The following is a 22,305-nucleotide window of genomic DNA, read 5'->3' as shown; positions in this document are numbered from 1 at the left end:
ACATTTTCCCTATAATTTAAATTATATATATATTTTTTTATATATATATATATTTTTTTATATATATATATATATATATATATATATATATATATATATATATATATATATATATATATATATATATATATATATATATATATATATACTGTTAATCTGGAGGTACACGTCAAAAAACAAAAACAAAACTGAAGACAAATGTATTTTTCTAATTTTTTTGTTTATTGGCCACCATTTCACGTTTTCCACATCAATTTGGATATGATGGAATGCTTTGTAAAGTTTCCCCCACTGCTGCAGCTGTCAAACCCATCACCTTGCTCTACTCATGCCTCCCCTCCCTGCCAAACACGCAGTACATTCATCCTCCTGTTCATGGACGACCAAAAACATGAACTAGTCAGTCATTCAACTCACACCATTTAAACACCATTCACACAACACAATATGCGCACACACACAACACACACACAACACACACACACACACTGCTGTGGCAACAAGGGTGTTGGGTAGAGCCAAAAGGGATGCAGGAGGTACAGTATGGGTGAGGGGTGGGGCTGTGCAATTGTTCCCTCCCCACTTCAGATATAATAGACCCTTCCCTCAGACCAACCTGACCAGTAAACTGTACCAATCTCTGTCTGCTTTAGTAACCACAGTGAATCTCTGATTAGGCATGAATGCAGTGCGACCTATCAGAACTGGCTCCAAAAACCCTCCCAGGTCTGAGACTATGGTACATTATTAAAAATGACAAATCCTAAATAAAAAGAAAACAAAACAAAAAAAAAAAATAGTGAAAGCAATTAAATAAAATAGGAGTTTCTCTGAAAAGTTCCTTTTGGAAAAATAGTCAGTAGCCGTGAGGAAATGAGGAGACTAAACTGAGATTATTTGGGAATGAAGAAATAAAAACAAAGAACACTCTCTTCTCTCCCCCCCCCCCACCAAAAGAAAGAAAACAACTGGTCTTAGCTACAGATGCTGGGGGGGGGAGGGGGGTGTCCTTTGTGCTACACTGGCCAAACTGTGGGGTTTATTTTAGTGAAGACATTGCTAAATAACCCCATCTATTGGATGGCCCCTTGTCCCCTGAGAGATCAGTCCTTACAAAACCATCACACAAAACTCTGGTCCTCTGGATTTCTATCAGAGGGAAAAGAACATTGGCAGCCCCCCACTTACCTACGAATACAGGTTACAACACTCATTTAGCTCATACCCACACTGAACAATGGCAAGGCTTTTTTTTCTTTTCTTTAAAGGAGGGGAGCAAATTCAACAGGAAAAAAAAAGGAACATTTTTGAAAACTGAATCCCAATGCCATTTTTACATTTGGTTTAAAATATACAAGGCAAACAGCTGATGTGGAGCTTCGTAGAGAAGGCATTGAGGTCTCCCATAGAGGTGGTGCTCCACAGAGTCCTCCCCCCCCCCAGGTGGGACAAGACGAGTCTGGCCAGACGTTGCGAGGTTAGAGATGTGGCTGGCGAAGAAAGGCCCCGCCACGCTACTGATGGACTGACTGGCTGGCTGGCTGGCTGGCGGGCTGACTGACGTAGAGGCAGTTAAAGGGGAAGTATTAATGTTCACAGGACTGGGAAGGTCCACAAAGAAGTGAAGGGGGTGATGGTGACTGGTTGGAAGGGTTGGGGCGGGGCGGGGCGGGACTCGTCTCCTCTCTCTCTCTCTCTCCTCTGCCAGCTCTTACAACTCGTCATGTTCGTCGTCGTCGTCAGAGTCCAAGTCCTTTTCATCGTCCACATCCTCTAAATCCTGGAGAGCAGAGGAGAAAAGAGGGTCGTTTATTAAGACTAGGGCTGGCTACCGAATTCAATACTTTGAAGGCACCGACTGAATTGCCTCCTTAGTATTAAGTACTGAAAGATGCCTCGTCATTCATTACCCAATTCCAATACCTAGGGAGTAACTCTCATCAGCGTCAGTGAGCCAATAAGCATGCAGCGTGCTTCTACCAAGATCAGATGATGTTTGTGATTGGCTGTCTAACGTTACACGTCATAGTCATAGAGACACGCCGGAAAAACACTACGTTACGCACAGAGAAACGGGGCTGAAAAATAAATGAAAAACATTTGAGCCATAATGTGTAATGCTGTAACTTCTTTGTTAAAAATGGATTTCATAAAAAAATTGGTATCGAAAAAAGTATCCTTCAGGAACCGGTATCAAAGTCACGGTATTGGTATCTGTATCGAAATGTTTTGAACGAGACCCAGGCCTAATTAAGACAGAGGAGCGATCCCAATCTCCACCCTAAGGCATTAAGCCCTGAACCCTCACTGACTGTACGGTCGTCACCTGTAGGCGGAGTGCAAGAGGCTGCAAGGGTACGTAACGGTAGAAATGGGAATGGACAGCACATGGCTGCGACATTACGATACCTTGACAACGCCAAAACTTTGGGTACAATTGTGGGTTAGGGACTTATCTTTTTACTTTTTTTTTTTTTTACCTTCTTCAGGGCCAAGGGACATTTGAACATCTCTCACGCTCTTAACAGAGTGGAGAAGTCAAATTATCAATTTCCTCTTTTTTGCAAGGCTACAAGACAATGTTTTTGTGGTAGCATGGGGCCGTCGTGAGGTCTAACAAATCAAATCACAATGTGTAATCAACACCGTCACAACCACAGCTCGCAGTCGACACATAGATGACGTCTTGGTTCCGCGCAGCCATTCCTTCATAATTCCTCTAGTCTGAGGACCGGTGTGTGAGGAGATAAGTCCGATACAGGAAGGCCCTAATGTTGCCTGCAGCGCTGCACATGCCGCTTTGATCAGGTCTCCAGGCACGGCCCGGTGAAAAGTGGAAAGCTACTAGTAGAGAGGATACCCTTCGAATGCGCGCTGGATGCAGCCGAGTTGGGGGCACACAGGACGATGCATCCTCTACATCTTTAACCAAGATAAGGTGGCAAGTATCTCCCGAGGGATCGCTCACAACATCCGTCTTAACATTTTGCACCGAGAGTAAGTTTAGGAGAGGTGCTATTTTTGGCACATTTTCTAAAAACAGCATGGAGGTTTTCTTCAAACAGCTGTTTAACCCAGAGACCTTATAATGCCTGCTAATGTTCAGTTAAGCCAAGTGGGTTAGTTCTAAGGTTACAGCATAAAATCCTCATGAGTCTGAACTTTACTTTGTGTAGCGTTCAGACACGATGCTGAATATGCCTCCAGAAAGCACTGAGGTTTCAATGAGACATATGCATGCACCTGAATCTAATTTCTTGACTGTCACAGTATTATACATTAGTACTCGACTATAAAAAAAAAGAAAAGGAATGTCAATAATATAATGAATAATAATGCACAGGTTATTGAAAATGAATCCATATTAAAGCAGATTAACTTTATGGCAAGGTTTTTTTCTGATATGCTTTGGCTGGATTTTTTGGGTTTAAAAAAAAAAAAAAAAAAAAAAAACCTAAATGTAATAAAACCATTCCCTAAACACTAATTGTTCATAAACAACTCTAGATGAGAACAATCAGCCTTTAAGTCCTCACACTGAAACTACTCTTTCAATGCAGCAGCTGTTGTTGTTGTTGTTGTTGTTGTTCTTGTTTTAGTCACCATCATCTCCAGTTTCCCTCATTTATGGCTACCTCCTCATTATTAATATGTCCCCACTGGTGTTGGGTATCAGTACACAAACAAAGCTTTACTGAGTATACATACTCATTTGGACACAGTCATTACAGTTCAACAGAGCACTGCTGTGCGGTTAGAATACTAAGAATTAGGGCTGCACAATATGAGGAAAATATCTAATTGCGATTACTTTGACTGATATTGCGATATGATTCACGATATTGGAGGGAATGATCATTTTTGTATCATTATTCTCATTGAAATAAAGATTTTTTTGCTTTAGTCTGTAGGATACAATTTGTAGGCCGGGACTTCCCTGCAGCACCACAATCATTTATTTTAGAATGGTTCGACATATATTTTGCCTTCAACAAATATTGCGCCCCCCTGCGATTTGGATATTGCACTAGTTTAAGAGGTGCAACGATGAATCGATTAAATGATTAGTTGTCAACTATTAAATTAATCGCAAACTATTTTGATAAATCGATTAATCGTTTGAGTCATTTTATTATTAAAAAAAATAAGATTTCTCTGATTCTAGCTTGTTACATGTGAATATGTTCTAGTTTCTTCTCTCCTTTGTGACAGGAAACTGAATATCTTTGAGTTGTGGACAAAACAAGACATTTGAGGACGTCCTCTTAGGCTTTGGGAAACACTGATCCACATTTTTCACCATGTTTTGACATTTTTATAGATCAAACAACTAATCGATTAATCGAGAAAATAATCGACAGATTAATCGACTATGAAAATAATCGTTAGTTGCAGCCCTACACTAGTTCATACTGCGATTTCGATTAAAATTGCGATTAGTTGTGCAGCCCTACTAAGAATGCTGCTTATTTTATGTTCTCTCAAAAAGGAACCAATAATAATGGCCTGAACAGATGAGCTACATTTATTAAAGCTCAGACAGTGTCTTCTTATGAGGCTACAACTGTGCTGTAACTGTGTCAATGCATCTGGGAGACAGTGGAGACGATCTTACCTCTGCGTCCAGATCGTCCTCGTCCTCGGCAGGGGCACCGCCCTCTTTACCGCCACTCTCCAGGAACTTGGTGAAGCCTTCCAGTGTTCTCTCCCCGTTGTAATCAATCACCTGTTGATCAGACATCATTTCTGATAAACGTCCGCTTTGTGTTACGTTTTATCCCCACCCCAAAACAAAAAACGTCTAGAAACATGATTGCATGGGTTTAATTGCAGAAACAAAAATATCCCTGAGCTAGGGTTGGCGATATGACGATACATATAACGTGCGACAGTAGAAATGTTTTCACCGGTAGAGATTTGGCAGTACAGTCTCCACCGTGGGACTCATTCTTGTTTGCATGATCTCCTGATTCTCTTACGATCTCGTGAATTCACTGCCTAATTTACTCATTTTCATACCGATTTGGCTTGCTTGGTCTAGCACCAACCACGGCCAACCACAGAGGGAGAGATTTCTACGGTCTACTTTAAATTAAGTTTTACGGTACAGGACATTATTTTATTAGTTTGTTTTGTAATGTGTAGGTATGTAGATCTTTCAAAAGACACGTTTGTGTTGAAATAAATATACCTATGCAAGTAGTTACGCATCTTGTTGTACGTTTGCCCTCTTATGGACATAATGTGCAAAAACAGATATTCTAATAGTTTGAACTTGTGTTTTTATAGAAGGAACATTCAAACATCCTTTTTGGCCAGTTTTGACAGCTCTGTGTATTGGATTGATGAGATAAAGATGAAAGATTTGAAGAGCCTTCTGTGTGTGCCCTCTTGACTTCAGTTATTTGCTTGCTTTTCTCACTACTGCTTTTCTTCTCATGCACTAATTCACTAAAGCTGAATAGCCAAATCAGATGGATCGCTCTCTCATAGACACCGGATGCAAAGAAGCCGAAGAGGGCCGTCAGGCGTCGACGAGCAGCGGCGGTGCGTGTTACACCGCAAAGACTAGCACCATGACGATCACAGTCGGCCCAAAATGGCCCGACGATCTCCTTCTCCTAAAATACAAATACAGTATGTGTGATTTTTATATTGCACTAACTGAAGTCAGGCTGGTATTTATTTGCACTGTTAACCTTAAAACCTGTAACACTTTTTTTTTTTTTTTTTACAAGTAATTTTTGTTCTCGGTAACCTAAAAGCTTCCATTTTGAAAGAATTGTAGTTTTAGTACTTTTGATTTAAACTCAAGTGTTGTCTCACGTGGGGGAGTTGTTTTTGTTTGTATGGAAGTTCCAAATATAAAGAAGAAAATAATTAAATGTGATTAAGTACGGTATGGTTGACATTTACCGTTACAGTGATAAACGATTACATAACGTAATGGAAGAGTCGGTCTATATCGCCCACCCCTACACTGAGCCTTTGACACCCAACTGTGCCATTTAAAAGCAGCCAATAAACTTTGGCACTCTCTCTTCAAAACTGTCCCAATAACTTTTCCAGAGGTCAGTCTATCAATAAATCAATTTTTATTTGTCACATGAAATCGTACGAGGTACAATTCCAGTGAAATGTAATCCCATCAGCTCCTTCAACTTGCTGCATGACTCTGCATAAAGTAGAATGTGGCCGTCAGATCGGCACACACAAAAACAGTCACCTGGTTGTTGCTTGATCTATGAACAGTAGCACAGCAACAAGCTAGTGGGATAAATGCTGAAATAAGTTAGCATGTGAAAGGGACAATCAAAAGGACATCTGCAATAGGGGTGTTGAAATTAATCATTGCATAGATGCATCGCGATGCGGACGATTCTGCACCGATGCAGTGGCAGACCACAGGGCTCAACGTTAAGGTTTTTTTTTTTTCCCCCCCACTTGTCCGGTCTAGCAAGTGAAAAGAAATTCTACTTGGCCAAAGTCAATTTTTACTGGCCCCTAAACAAATCTTGCTTGCTTTTCTCACTACTGCTTTTCTTCTCATGCACTAATTCACTAAAGCTGAATAGCCAATCAGATGGATCGCTAACAAGTAATCGTGTTTAATAATCGTGATTTCAATATTGACCAAAAAAAAAAAAAAAAAGCCGTAATCGAATTGGGAGACCAGTGACGATTCACAGCCCTAATCTGGAAAGCAACACGTTCAGTTTTTAGCTATTGAACCTGGCCATAATGGCCTGCTCCACAGCACTGCAGCTCCATCCCTTCTTAGCCTTCTTCTGGGTCCTCTGCGTGCTTCATCCGAGTTGGGGTCATGGGATAATCCTCAGACTTACTATGGGGTTGCCCCGGTGCACACACCACGCATTTAAGATTGCTTAACATGAAGGCTGGCACGTGAATGCCTGGTCAAAGGAGCGCTATGGAGCGAGGCGGGCGCAGGCTGAGTGGAGAGTCTTATGCGAGTGAAGTCATCGAGCAGGAATCTGTAAGAACCAAACACCAACATAATGGTGCAGAACCTTACGAGGCCAGCGAGCTCAGGTTCCTGTCAATGGTTAACGCTGCTAAATCAAGAGGCACTAATGACACTTGGGAGGCCAGTATGGCAATGATTTTGGATCCAAATAACCACCCAGATTAACATAACTCACTACTGCAAAGGTGTGTAATGAATAAGCGGGCAAACCTGATTATTAGGGCTGGGTAAAAAAAAAAAAAAATTGATTAATCAACGCATTGCAATAAAAAAAATGTCCCAATTAAATATCGATTTAGAAAATTCTGATATCACTTGTTGTAACCACGTTGTTTTACAAGGGTAAAATAAGATTAGATTTAATTTGTGATCAAGGTCCACCCGTGACGGAGTCACCCTAATGTCGTTTTGCATTGTACGGAACTCTCCACTTGACCAAACAGCAGCGGCGGCTGATCAGGACTCAGCCAGCCAAGCGCAGCACCAGAGCACAGCTGCATTATGCACGACTGTGCTACGTTTACCTTCGTTAAATCGCCTGAAAGTTACACCAGGCTGTTGCAGTATAACCACACACAGCTCTACACACATCAGACTGGTCGGTTAGAACTCAACATCTCTCCGTTCTCGGCTGAACTGGAAGGCATAGCGCTGCTGTGTTTCAATAACACTGCATAAATTAGCCAGAGGGCTGGCGGACATTTAGCTAGCGGCTTCATCCCGACAACCACAGTGGAATTTAGCCTGCATGAACGTTTTTTTCAGCCTCACATTGTTGAAACGGATCAGCTAATATTGGTAGCGAGAGCAACAAGTTACTGTAGACCAGACTCTCAACACTGAGCTGAAATGGAAACACTGCGCTGCAACACGTCTTTTGGTTTAATTAAAAGGATTCTGTTATTACAGTATTGAAGGAATAAAGGGAATATACAAATCCCAAAAGGGGTGGAAAGGAGATTCAGGCTTATAGCTCAGTCAACACAAATGTAGATGTTTACAGAAGATTGTAAAGATGAGAGAGACGATGCCAACTACACATTTAATCTCTCTCTGCTTATGGAGCAAATGTAACAGAGAAAAGAAACACTCACCTTGCGCTCTTCACCTGCAGGGAAGAACTTAAGAGTGGGGAAGCTGTGGACTTTAACTGCCTCGATCTCATTGGCTGTGGAGTCCATCTTAGCCACGATAATGTCAGCGCTGTCCTTGTACTTCTCTGCGAGCTTCTCCCAGATGGGAGTCAGCTGTTTGCAGTGTCCACACCAAGGTGCATCTGGAATACCACACAAACAAAGCCATTACAGACTACATATACAGTACACTTTGATTGGTTTTAGCTCAGTTACGTATTGACAAGGGCTGCATGATTTGAAGAAAAAGTCATACTGCGTTAGCGATATAATGGTTTCACGAGTCTACTTGCTTGATTATCAAGGAAAAAGCAGTAAATACCACAAAAAAATGTGCAATACTTTCTTTTAAATAACTTAATATTTTACTAAATTAAATCTTTTCAAAATAGACATTTTTGCTTTGCTCAACTGTACTAATGAACCACAGAATTTTGGAGTGGAGTGTGGAGGTTTGATTTCAGACAGGTCTGTACATTCTGCTGCCATGTATAGCTGGAAGCACGCAAGTGCACACTGATCATATCCCATGCAGCCTTAGCCTTCATGACCCCGCTCCCCTTTTGACGGGCTAGGAAACCCCCACCCTCCTCTCCACGGGTCGGGGAATACGGGCCGACCCTGCTGTGCATGACTGGACATAATCTGTACTTAACAGCCAGCGATGGAAAATTCCTCCTCAAATCCAACAGCTGTATTTAACCGGATATTTTAAACTTCAGTGTCTGGTGACAAAGTCATTTGCGGAGTGGTCTGAGAGGGGGTGTGCCTCTAGCATCACCTCTTGGTATTTGAAAAGAGCTTAGCATTGGGAAAAGTAAAGAAGGGAACCATTTGAGTTTGAGGCCCATAATCAGATTAGCAACTGAGCTTTGACTGCAAAATACCCCTTTAAACAGGTGAACCCCTTTATTACCTCAAACAGATTGTTCATGAATATATTTTAATGCTGTTTAATAGGGCTGGGTTTAAAAATATATTTAAAGAAATAACCAATTTAAATCGATATTTGAACCAATTAGGATTCATACAATCTAGAATCAATCTTTTTCTGTATCATATGAAACTAGAAGACCTAAGGAATCCATTGGTACCAACTATGTCATGCTAGCTTGCTGGGAAAGGGGTTACATTTTTAATGTCAACATTGATACTTTTAATTCACCAGGTTAGAGGGAACCTTGTACTTGTAATTGCTTGGAAATTAAAGAGATTACACAAAGTGAAATATCCCAAATCAACATTGAATCGGAAATCTAATTGATTGGTTATCTAAGCCGGACCTTGTGAATTGGAATCGGAAAAACCAGTGGCGATACTCAGCCCTACTGTTTGAAACGGATGTGTCTGCTGACAAGAGGAGGCTCTTACAGAATTCCACAAAGACGTTCTTCGACGAATCAAAGACGACCTCCTCGAAGTTCTTGCCGACCAAAACCCTGACGGGGTTTTTGTCCCAGTCTTCAGGGATGTCCTGACTCATGAGGTGGGGCTGTGAGAGAGAAAGAAAAAAAAAAAAAAGTCAACTCAACATTAAATCACATATATCTATGACATGCATGTGCTGCCATAACGAACCACTCCTCTCTTTGGGTCTCACCTTCAGTTTGCCCTCAATGAACAGTTCGCAGAAACTGATGATGCTCTCTGCTGTGATGGCGTCGCTCTCGGGCCTGTACTTGGTCATCTCGTCCTCCAGGGTGATGAGGCGGATGGCGGGGCACTCCTCTTTCTTCAGGCCGAAGAACTCCAGGATGCGCTGGTTGTCGTCCACGTCGCTGTCGATGAAAATGAACAGGATCTGGACAGGGGAGACAAAAAAAAAAATAAAATAAATAAAAATCAATATTTGATTGTGTCTTCACAGGTCATTCAAAATATCCTGTCGGAGCAGTCTTCAATTTAAAAAAGTCGGCTATGGTTTCAGCTGCTTTTTTGAAGGCCTTGGCCCCCTCAGAGTCAGTGTGTTTACACAGAATAACACATCAATCACATTTGACAGGTTAAAGACAAGTGCATTGGTGGGTGCTTTTATACATTTCACTTACCCGACCCTTGAATCCCTCTGCGGCTTTCTTAAACTGGTCCATTTTGTCCTGGAAGTCTTTAGCAGTCTTGGGCAGAAACATGAGGATGTGGGACTTGATTTCTCCACCGAAGATTTTAGGGGCGGTCTGCAGGAAAATTAGATATACATGTGACATGTGGGGATAACACTTGGACTAGTACGTCTTATTGTAGTGGACAGTCACGGGGAAAAGAGATGTGCATGGCCCCGGTCATTACCTGCTCTGTGAACTCGATGACCAGAGGCAGCTGGTTGGCCTTGACGAAGGCCAGGAGGTTCTCTTTGGTCAGCTCTCCGTCAAAGGTATTGCGCCCCTCATCAAACTGTACGGGAAACATGGAAACATTTAGAAACAAATATTAACCACCCATCTAGTCTGCCTGTGAACACCACAAATAGATTTACCAGACAAACCACTTTTAAAAAAAATCCCCTAGTAGCCCCCAAGCTGACAAACAAGCTTTTATTAAGTGTTAAGAATAGCAGTGGTACAGCCTTGCCAAGCAACCCTTACTGGCATACAATAGGAAAAAGGACATTTGGCATACTGCCAGCCTTGCGGCCACTGACCAAGGCTTTGGAACGTAGCCTAAACCTTAAACCCCGCTGCAATCAACAAGTGAAAGAGCCCAGCTGTTTACTGGGACTGAGCCCCTGCTGTGGGAGGGTTTGTCTCACTGTAGGTAACGAGCCCACATGTCAGCGGTGTTTGGATCAGGGTAAAGTTACCAGCACGGATCAGAGGCCAGACAATAGCAGTGGGAGGACTGAGCCTTGGTTCGTGTGCCAAAATGAAAGATCGTCCATAGCTCAAAAGGACTACAGAAAACACAGAGATGTTTCTTTGTTTCTGAAGCAGCTGGGACTGCATGAAATTATTACTTCATTACTGATCTACTGCAAGTTTAATGATAAAATGATGCCCGTCATGAGGCACCACAGCAAAAAGTGACTGAAGGCATGACTGTTAAATAAACACTATGTACACGGTATATAGAAATCACGTGTGAAACAATAAGAAACATATGGTGATTGGACTATAACTATATAGCACCTAAAAGCCGTCCAAAGCACTTACAATGCCTCACATGCACTGAGCAGTGCTGCCATGCAAGGATCTGGTCTGCACGTTAGGAGGTGTGGGTAGGGGTTCAGTGTCTTGCCAGTGATTGAATCACAAACCCTGTGAGTGATTAATTACACACAGTTTACCAACTGATGAAGGAAGTATCCGACTCTTCAGCTGCTAAAAGCATGCTATGTTCACCAGCTAGTCTCTAACTGCATCTGTCTGCTGCTCAATACAGCCTCTTTTTTCCCCTCTTAGTGTTAAACAGCTATTTGTTCTGCATTTATCATTTATTTCATATTAATGTTTAATATATTTGTTTATTTACACACTAACCACCAAAGCCAATTCCTTGTAAGTGTTACTTACTTGGCAATAAATCCTCTTCTGATTCGGATTCCGTTTGGTGCAGCACGGTAGTGTGCAGTGAGCTTTCAGAAGCTTTTCACTGAAAACAGCAGTGTTCACAGTTGTGGACAGCTAACCAATGAGCTGAACTGACTATAAAGCTCTGTTAAAAGGTCCCATGCCATGCTGCTTTTTGGATGCTTTTATATAGGTCTTAGTGGTCCCCTAATACTGTATCTGAAGTCTCTTTTATATAGACCTTAGTGGTCCCCTAATACTGTATCTGAAGTCTCTTTTATATAGGCCTTAGTGGTCCCCTAATACTGTATCTGAAGTCTCTTTTATATAGGCCTTAGTGGTCCCCTAATACTGTATCTGAAGTCTATTTTCCAAAATTCAGCCTTGGTGCAGAATTACAGCCACTAGAGCCAGTCCCACAATGAGCTTTCCTTAGGATGTGCCATTTCTGTGGCAGTTTCTCAATCTGTGTTCTTTTATTGACTTGTGTTCTTGTGTCCCTGTGAAACGTCATCTCGTGTTGCCCAAGTACTGTCCCAATACACAAGTTCGCATTTCACCAAGAACAGTTAAGATTCCCGGAAATGTTCTTGACACGCCCATTTTACCGAGGATGCATTGGTTGGTAACTTGTATGAACTTCGCTGCAACCGTATCCCAACATTCATTTCGGCATTCAATGATGGTCGGGTTTCCGGTACATAGACAGCCCAAAAATGGGACAATTTTAACAATTTTCGCCATCTTATTCATCACCAAATTAACTTCTGACCACATTTTAGGCGAGAAATGAACGGTTTAGATTTCGAATATAGGCAGTCTTGCGAAAATCTTTGCCGAATTGACAATTTGCTCCAAGGTTTTCGGAGTTTTCGGAGCTCCGTGAAGTGAGGCGGCCGCCAGCTTGCGCCTGCCCCGGCCGCTAGCTCGTCGCTCGGATAGTCACGCTCAGAGACCCCGCTGGAAGCCGGAGGTCTTTTAGACCGGTCCCGTAAATAAGAGGCTTTTATTTCGCCGTTGACGGATCGTTTGTTTAAATATCACAACACATGTCCATCATAAGATTAATGGGAACCTGTGGTTAACTGTCTTTTCAGAGTTAAACTCCACAAGCACACACACGCACGCACGCACACACACACACACACACACACACACACAAGGGGGAGAGATATATACACGTTTCTTTTCGGGAGACTTGTTTAAATTATGCCATAGGCTATACATTTATGTATATATAGATTTAGTTTTTTTTTGGTGTATTTGTTTTCTGATTTATTAGAAGTTGAGTTTCAGTCTGTATGATAAATTAAGAGTTGTACATAAAGTGGTAACATGCTGACATGTTATGTAGACTAAAGGGGAGACACCAACCTTTATAATTTGAATTGCTAATGTCCATCTCCCTGGGCATATACAGGGCACTACAATAATATAGAAATGATCACGATCATGAACACATAGGACACACCAGTGCATGCCTACTTATTTTTTAATTTAAACTGACTTAAACTTATACACTAATAATAGTAGGGATCACGTTCCACTCTTTTGAATAAGTAAGGAGTGTTTGAGCTAAACCATAAACAATAAAATTAAAGCTCAATAAGATTTATTTTTCAATATTATTGCAATAGTTGTAACATTGTGAGGTTTTCTTGTCCGGAGATTGTTTTAATATAAAGTGGTTATATTGTTGTGGTTTTTATTTCTAGCTGTTATTTTGGAGCCCTGCTGGTAGCCTCTGTGCTGGGGGGGTTGAGCAATAACAGGAAGTATGCATCGTCTCAAACTCTTAACAGTGTTTTCTGTGCTTGTGAACTTGCAAGTTCATTCTTCCAGGTACAACTAGCAAGAACGTCCTCCCCAAGAACACAAGTCTGTTCTTTGCATTCTTGGTATTGGGAAACGGCCTGTGTCTGTAGCTATTGAGGAGGAGAAGGGGGGGCGGCCTTGACCAATTGCCATGCTTTGCTTCTTTGCAAGCTATGATGTCTCTCTCTTTCTCATGGGCGGGCCAAATTCTCTGCCCGGGCGAAGCAGAGAAAGGGGAGGTAACCTTGCTCCTTATGACCTCATAAGGAGGAGATTCCAGATCGGCCCATCTGAGCTTTCATTTTCTCAAAGGCAGAGCAGGATACCCAGGGCTCGGTTTACACCTATCACCATTTCTAGCCACTGAACCAAACACAAAAAACCTCAAAGTGACATTTTCATGCCATGGGACCTTTAAGCCCAGGGAGCTGCAGTTTTGAGCTGAAAAGTCTGTAGGTTTATCACCCCTTTCACATTGTCATTTGAATATTTATTTTAATTCCATCGGTCACTATTTGCATTTGAGAAGCAGCTTGTAAGTTTCAAAGCTTCTTACAAGAAACACTTAAGAGATGTGGTCATATTTAAGCAGATCCAGCTCAGAGCATTAGGAGCAGGGATGTAACGATTACCGGCGTAACGGTAAACCACGGTAAAAATGTTGAAGATAACAATTACCGTTTTCATTTGAAATATGATTATTATCACGGTGGATTACCACGGTGTGGAAACCGCGTGTTCCCAGCTTAATCCAAGGCTCCTGAAGTTGCCGCGCGGGCGCACTGCGGAGCCTACAGTGCGCTTCTTCAAGTTGGAATCATGGCGTGAGGAGGAGATGACAGTGCTCAGGTCATTTATCAGCCTTGTAAAAAAAAGCCATAGTAACACTTGCGCTCTCTCTCCTGAGATGACTGACCAATCATTGCCGAGAGTCATCGCTTTGATCTCCTGCCAATCACTCGCACTCAGACTCGAGAAGGGGACAGAACAGCTGTAAACGGACTTTTCCTTTCCTGTTTTCGGACTTGTTGAAGCCGTAAGAACGTAAGTTTAAACTATTCTGTAGCTTGCTAAACTGTCATGGGTTTTACTGCCTCGTTATCTGTGTAAATGTTAAAGCTACTTTCATATTTCAATAAGTGTTCAGCTACGATGTGGATTAAGTTTTGCCCGTGTTACGACATGACATTTATTTGGCGAGAGAGAGATATATATATTATCGTCTTGATAATATTGCTTCTTGTTTCTTATTGCATAGCTGATAGATGTGCAGATTGTTTAATATTACTTGTGAAGCCACGTGTTGATATTCAGGTTGTGTTTGCTAGCAAGGTGCAATCGCCAGTAAACGGCATAGACTGTAAAAGAAAGGTAAACAGCCTAGCGCTGTGGAGCCACGTGCTTAGCTATTAAAAGGTGTATTACACCGTTTGCTCAGTTGTACTTTCTGAAACCATTTCAGCTTGGGTAGGCCTATCAGTGCTTTCTGAACATATTGAACACACTTTTAAAAATACCGCGATAATACCGAAAAACTGTGATAATTTTGGTCACTATAACCGTGAGGTTAAATTTTCATACCGTTACATCCCTAATTGGGAGCCACAAATGGCAAAAAGAAATGGATTTTTTTTTCCTATTGTTGCTGCTGAGTAAAGCAACCATCATAGCCTTAGGCTGTAGGATGAGGGGATATTTGCTGTTGTGAACTAAGGATTTCAAGAATTAGAAGTACACCTACACATCGCTCGGTTGCTTAATATTTTATTGACTGACATACTGGACCTTGACCCAATTTGACAAACCCACACGTCGACTGAGATACTGTTGTGCTGATAAGTAAGCTAAATGATTTCTAACCTATTACGCAAGGGACTTTGTAGTCAGTTACTGGGATTCAAGACAAGCATCACCTCCGTTTAAAAAACATCTTGTGTATGTTTCAACGAGCTACAACCATGGATGTATAAAGAGAACTGGATACAGAGTCGGAGGCCCTGTTCATTCCCATAAAAGTTGCTCAGTGGCACATAAAGCCAAAAAAGGTTAACTGCCACATATAAAATTACCCGAAAGAATCGGCACTGCGTCCGCACTGTTTTGCCCATAATACAGGAACACTAAAGACTTTGGCTTCAATGCCCGGCCTAATTCCTGGAAGTCTGGCAACAACACGGGAGGAATGAAAGCTGGCCCATTCAGGCTAGACAGAGAGCACACAGCTGCCATTCATTCTGCTCATAGCCGAATGGGGATAGTTTAATGATCACCTGATACAGCTCTTCACCATTTATCACCATTAGCTCAACATTCACCGATCATCACCGTTAGCTCAACATGCTGAGGTCATTTCCCGGGTAAGTGGAGCCACGGGCCCAAAGGCACGTCTAAAACGTTAAAGCACCTTAGACGAGCCAAGATTAGCAACGGTGAGCGGATACTGTGAGGTCGAAGGCATCACATTACCAAAATGTATATCAAAAACACTGGGGTGTCTTCAGCGGCTCGTAAACACATGTGAGCGTGTTTCATAAGCTGATGCAAGGCCACTAATAACCTGTTCACAATATGATATGACTGAAACTGGGGCAATGAGTAAACACTTAAAATAATCACGATGTCAACCAATAAGGAATTTGTATCTTATGAGATGTCCTGTGACCACAGTTTGTTCATAGGTAGGAATATTAGGGCTGGGACGATATGCTTTTGTCCCGATTCGATTCTTTCACAATACATGGGTGTCGATTTGATTTGTGTTGCGATTTTCATTTATTGCGATTCTACGAGTACTGCAATTTGATAGTTTTGAGTATCGCGATATTCTTTTCCTTCTTTAAAGAAAACAAAAGTTGAATAATACACTTCTAGAGAATATATCCAGAGACATTTCTAAAAACTAAAAATTGTTTTCTAAAAAGAATGCATATTTAGGTGAATCATTGGTAAAAAAAAAAAAATTTAAATACCGATTCTAGGGAAAAGAAATGATTTTAAAAATCGTCGCTAATTTTTTTTGTCGCAATACATACAATTTTCGATTTCTCCCCCCCCCCCACCCCTAATGAATATACAGTACGTATATATTTAATGTGTGTGCTGTTAGATTGATGCTCTATGTGTCACTAAGACATCTACATGAATTATTATGCTACATTGAAGAACTAAACTTAAGAACTTGAAGTCACCTTCTTGAAGAGGACAACACTGTCCTTGGACACCTCAAACTTGGCGAAAACGGCATCGTCGGCGGTCATGGCGAAGGGAACGTCGTCTGTGGTTTCAGCTGCTTTTTCGAAGGCCTTGGCCCCCTCAGAGTCAGCATCCTACACACATGAAAAAAACCTTCCTTAAGATAAAGCACTGTGCAAGTGATCCCCAATTATTAAACTAACTTTTAAACAGCAGCATTTTTCTTTCAATGCTTTGAAAGCAACATAGCATGAGAAATATGCCAGACAATCATATTTGAATAATGAAGACATTAAATAAATAGCCAAACATGTATTAATTGTGCTTTTGAGATGACAAAGCATTGCCCAACAATAAACTCAGTGTGTATACAATATAAACAAAAGCAGGCTTTATTTACAGAAATGTCTTTTATTTAAATCTTGACTTGTTATTTTCAGACCTTGAGAGATCAGAGTCGTACCTTAAAGAATCCGATGACTGCCACCTCGTTGTCAGCGATCAGAGACTCGGCCTCGGTGACTCCGGCCAGGGTGGCGACAGCCGGGCCTGTGCGCTTCTTCAGCCAGGCGACGATGTCATCGGCCTGCCTGCCAGCTGCAACACAACACAACAGAACACAATGACTCAAGCACTTTTGTATGCACAGACAGCATGGGTCTGGTCAAAAGCCACAAGTCAAATGCTAAAAACAGCCTCATTCGTCCATATTAGGAACGTAGAGAACTGTACATGTTTCTTAGTTTTTTTATTTTACCTTTATGACACGGACAGATTATGTATGTCATTCCTCAAACCCGTACTGTGTTTGGTCAAAGTGCTTTTAAAGTTTTTACTCCGTCATCTTGGTGTGAGCTACAAAGTCACCGTAAACTACATTATTTTATTAGCATGGAAGATTTTAAAAACAGGATTAAGGACTTTCTGACCACTGAATGCACATGTCCCGTTACTGAACTCTAATCATTGATTGTAATTTGCTGTTTAAGTCAGTTTCTTTTTTATGTTGAAACTTTTTATGCTGCCGTCTGCCGGCCAGGACTCCCTTGTAAAAGAGACTGAGTCTCAATGGGAATATTCCTGGTAAAATAAAAGCTTTCCTAGGCCAAATAGGCCAAAGAGACGACATCTTGACTCAGACAGATGGGGATATACCTGACCTCAACTTAAATACTTACTGCGCAGATGTTCTGTGAAGTTACACTGCCTTACTGTGGTCAAATGGAATATGTGCAGACACACAGACGCCCTTCGCACATTTTCTGGTGTGAAAGTTTAGGTGCATTTTGAAAGCGAAAATATGTCTACAGCAAAAACAAACCAAGTATTTGCATTTGTGAAACCTCTGACGGTGTAAGAGCTGATAGCCCGACGGCAATAGAAAACACTGCTTATTTGTTATTTGATTTTGCTTTTTTTTTTTTTTTTTTTTTTTTTTTAAAATCACTAGGCCAACCTTTTGAAGCTGCAAAAACATCTTTCTTTGGAGTAATACTGCTGCAATTAAACTGGACTTAGGATGGACCTAGCTGTCAGACTGAACCGCTGATGCAACATAGTAGCAATTTCATTGAGAAACGCACACTGATGAAGTGATACAGCATTTAGTCAGTGCTGTGAGGTTTTGTGGTAGTTATTCCCACACACAAAAAAAATAACTAAAAATAACTTCCCAACCTACTCTCCCCTCCTTTCCAAACCAAGACTGGCCTAGGCCAGCAGAGAAAAGGCGACGTGAAGGACTGCACATATCTCTGCTGGCTCAGAGTGAGTATGAGAGGAACGTGCAGGGTAGGCCCAGCCCACATTTTGTCTCAGTGGTGTTGCACAAAGCTGACTGGCTGACTCACAGTTTATGCAGCTGTACAGATCATATTACCAGGATGAGGGGGGGAAAAGAAAAAAAAAAAAAATCACTCAATAGGGCTTTTCCTTTAGTTGTCAGAACGGATTATTGATGCCATCCATGAAGGCTTTCATGAGATTGTATTATGAAATAATTTTCACTCACTTTCCTATGGCAGGAGTTACTCAAGATTACATCGCTTTGTGAGAAAAATTTCTCCCATTCATTAAAGTGCAATGGGTAAAGAAAAACCAAGTTGGAGAGAAACCAAACCTTTTTAGGAGAAAAAGAGACTAAGCATAAGAGAAAGGTAACATTATAAACATCAAATCTTAACCTAACATACTAATATAGAACACCAAATCCACACGTCTGCAGTATATAAACGGGAGGTAATTTCCCACCACTGCCTCTAACTTCTAAGAAAATCTATCTCATGCAAGCAAAACTGTACGAATGAAAATCCCAATAAATGCTCACCGGAGTACTCTTTGGGTGACTCTTTCTCTCCGCCCTTGAAGAACTTGATGGTGGGGTATCCCCGGACGCCGTACTCCTGGGCCAGCTCGGTCTCCTCTGTGGCGTCCACCTTACCCAGGCGGACCTCGGAGCCCTCGGCCTTCAGCAAGCCAGCGGCCTTGGCGAACTCTGGAGCCAGGGCCTTGCAGTGACCACACCATGGGGCATCTGCAGGAGTGTGAGGAGGACACACACGCACGTTTACATTGTTGCTCTAGAGCAGAGATCTTCACCAGGGGGTCCGCGACCCCTAGGGGGTCCCCAGAGTCACTGCAGGGGAGGGCCCCTCCAAATTAGTCAATTTTTGAAAGTTTTCAAAAAATTAAAATGTCTTGACTTAATTCCAACATATTACTGGCCTATAGGTAAGGTATTCACTAAGACAGCCATACACAAATATAGTTAATTGTAAGGATTCACTGTGCCACATGTATGTGTAACATTGAAAGATGATTAAAATACTCATGCCAACAATTATTTTAATAGCTTAGTATTCTATGCAAAAAAAAAAAAATAAAAAAAAAAAAAAAAAGGTATAAAGGCCGTAGGCTGCCATATAAGTTATTGTAGGCCCAATATGCAACTTCATTTTATACAATATATGTAGTAGGGGGTCCCTGCTCTGTCTCTTTCAGTTAAGGGATCCTTGGCTTAAAAAAAACGTTGAAAACCCCTGCTATAGAGGGTTGATCGTTTTTGGGACAAAAAAAAAAATCCTTCAGGATGACTTAAATTCTCTTATAATATTGTTGAAAAACAGGTTTATTTATAAAAGGCACTGGACCAAGACACTGCTTATACTGAGCAGAATAAAGTGGTGGAAACGATTAGTTGATTAATCGATCGGTCAATGGATAGAAGTCATTACCAGCTGTTTTGATAAAGGGTTACTTGCTCACCACCAAACACAACTGATGATGTGCTGTTTTTCTCCATTATCTTCAATTGTAAGTTAAATGTCAGTTTGGGATCTGGGAATGTGCGATCAGCATTTTATACTATTTTCTGACATTTCATAAACTAAACTACACACACACACACACACACAGATGTTTCCAGACAACTTGTGGTGAAGTTCATTTGCAACCTTTTTAAAAAGGAAAAGTTTCAACTTAAAAAAATAACTCATTTGAGGACTAGTGACTGGGGGAAACCAGAGCAAGCTGTCATATAAATGAGGTATAATTTAATTGCCACTGTGGTTCCCCCTTATTTATTTTTCTACAGTCTATGGGTTTCACATGTTGATTTGTAAGCCATGGTGTCCAATTGTACATAGAAAAGGTACAGGCACAAAGATCAAACACATAATCTCCTAATCAAAAAACGACACGTCGAATAAAATGACCTGCATTGCATCACCTAAAATTCTTGACAAAGAACAAAACTTCCTTGTTCCAGTCCAGCCAATATAAACAACGTACAGATGAACTTTTGTAAAGTACACGTCAACCTAGCTCCACATCACACTCAAAATCCCGCCCAGTTGACAAATACGAGGGCAAAAAAAAAAAAAGCCTTCATCCCTCCCATCCTGAGCTCATTGGATAATCTTCCCAACGGCCATCTCTGACTGGTCCACGGATTTTTCACACAGTATGTGAGCAGGTCAACAATCTGACGAAGCATAGCGGGATGGGCCAGCAGGCTAAGGAGAAATGACTTAATACAGCCTGTGCTATGACACAAATGCTTCCTATTATTATTATTATTGAAAATAAGTCAATAACTGCATGGGAATTACAGTAAATGAGACGACCGGGCTGCACTAAAACTGAAACATGTAGTATGAAACCACAGCAGGCAATCGAAAATAATAGCCACGCACGGATTCACCTAACCTAACCATTTTCGGTTATGGCTACTTATGGCGTTAATGGTTATGTTGTTAATAGTCTTATCCCAACGGCAAAAGGGATAATGCACGCCGTGGCCGATTTCTAAAAATGCAATATGGTGCGCTGCTCTACTATAACACCCTGGAGCTAACTATAACCAAGTTAAAGCAAGCATATGGATAAACATAATTTGCAATATGATTAGCTAACATAGTAGTAGTAAATGACGCTGGGGGGTTAATGCGTTGTGCCAAATTCCGTATCCCCATCAGAATACGTTCACACTTTGAGGATGCTAGTCAAATTTAATGGAACATAGTCTGAGAAAGAGAAAACGCAGTCTGTAAGCAATGCCCCGTACATTTCTTACTCAGTTTGAACTAACGTTACAGAGAAATAGCTGGTGTGAAACTAGGTGGAATAGATTCACGCATAGATGCCAAATTGAGCACGACATCATTAAGTTCGCCACCAACAGCAGTGACTTTAACTTGTCAAAAGTGTCCAAGTGTAATGCTAACATTAACCCAGGCTGCATTTAACGTTAAGTTAGCTAGCTAGCCGCGCAACCGGTGAGCCTGCTGAAGACGGCTAGCGCTAGCTGGAGAGATTTTGTAGCTGATGTTACTTACAGAATTCAACCAGGATGTTAGGGTGAGCTTTGAGAGCCTCTTCGAAGTTACTTTTCTTCAACACCAGGACATCTTCTTCCTCGCCGACCTCAGCTCTGCTGGCCACGGCCAGTGTGCAGATGAGCAGAAACTTCAACATAGTTGCCGTCGAGTATTCTTCTTGACAGAGAGACGAGAGCTGCAGACACGGTCGGCTAAGGTTTAGCTGTGAAATTGGTCTTAGTTTTGTTCTGCTTCCTTGATAGGGTTGGGAAAGTAGCTGGTATTTTGTGTCTACCGCTACTAACGTGGCATTGCACGCAGAAACCGGAGGGGTCAGCCGTAGTGCGCATGCGTATTTATCAGGCCGAAAGCAGTTCGTGTTGAAATGTGACTGGACCGCAGCAGACTGTACCTGGAAGTGAATGAGCGGCTGCTGGCATGCCTACACATCACACACATCAGGCCTGGGTGATAACACACAGGGAGCGTGGAAAACTGCATGGAATAAATCTTTTTTAAACACCCACACTATTTAAACGAACAAAGTAGGCTAATCTATATTTAAGCACAGTTTCAATCATATTGTATAGCCTACACATCATGCAGTATTCCTAACTATGGGGAGGGGAGGTGTCTGGAAATGTGTGTGTTGTGTTTGCAAAGGGCCAAAGTCTAACTTACACACCATATGCCACGTGACGTTTTTATTAACAACTCTGCTTACACTCTAGTAAAAAATGAATTAGGGTTTTTTTTCTCTTTGTTTTACTACTTTTCATCTCCTTGCAATATGATCTTCAGGGGCGGATTGGCCATTGACAAATCTGGCAAATGCCAGAGGGGCTGGACCAATTTTT

General features: G+C 41.5%; 1 protein-coding gene across 2 annotated transcripts in view; it reads right to left on the bottom strand.

The window, feature by feature from the left end:
- The window catches only part of p4hb (prolyl 4-hydroxylase, beta polypeptide), a 35,106-nt gene extending 13,310 nt beyond the window's left edge, over nucleotides 1-21,796 (bottom strand). Inside the window, exons 1-11 of one of the 2 annotated variants that reach the window (XM_036000341.1) lie at nucleotides 21,467-21,796; nucleotides 18,958-19,164; nucleotides 17,095-17,228; nucleotides 16,628-16,765; nucleotides 10,408-10,512; nucleotides 10,170-10,295; nucleotides 9,722-9,922; nucleotides 9,493-9,613; nucleotides 8,083-8,264; nucleotides 4,616-4,726; nucleotides 1,683-1,780 (exon numbers count right to left, since the gene is read on the bottom strand). In XM_036000341.1, the coding sequence (XP_035856234.1) occupies nucleotides 1,712-1,780; nucleotides 4,616-4,726; nucleotides 8,083-8,264; nucleotides 9,493-9,613; nucleotides 9,722-9,922; nucleotides 10,170-10,295; nucleotides 10,408-10,512; nucleotides 16,628-16,765; nucleotides 17,095-17,228; nucleotides 18,958-19,164; nucleotides 21,467-21,605 (1,533 nt within the window). In that variant the 5' untranslated portion in view covers nucleotides 21,606-21,796 and the 3' untranslated portion in view covers nucleotides 1,683-1,711. Of the gene's footprint in view, nucleotides 1-212; nucleotides 1,781-4,615; nucleotides 4,727-8,082; nucleotides 8,265-9,492; nucleotides 9,614-9,721; nucleotides 9,923-10,169; nucleotides 10,296-10,407; nucleotides 10,513-16,627; nucleotides 16,766-17,094; nucleotides 17,229-18,957; nucleotides 19,165-21,466 lie in introns of those variants that run through there. The other variant, XM_031284601.2, reaches the window with a different exon arrangement.
- Between the last annotated feature and the right edge of the window lie 509 nt (nucleotides 21,797-22,305).

This window comes from Sander lucioperca, chromosome 4 (genome assembly GCF_008315115.2).
Source record: "Sander lucioperca isolate FBNREF2018 chromosome 4, SLUC_FBN_1.2, whole genome shotgun sequence".
In the NCBI taxonomy this organism is placed as follows: domain Eukaryota; kingdom Metazoa; phylum Chordata; class Actinopteri; order Perciformes; family Percidae; genus Sander; species Sander lucioperca.
This window is presented reverse-complemented; position numbering and strand designations above follow the sequence as displayed.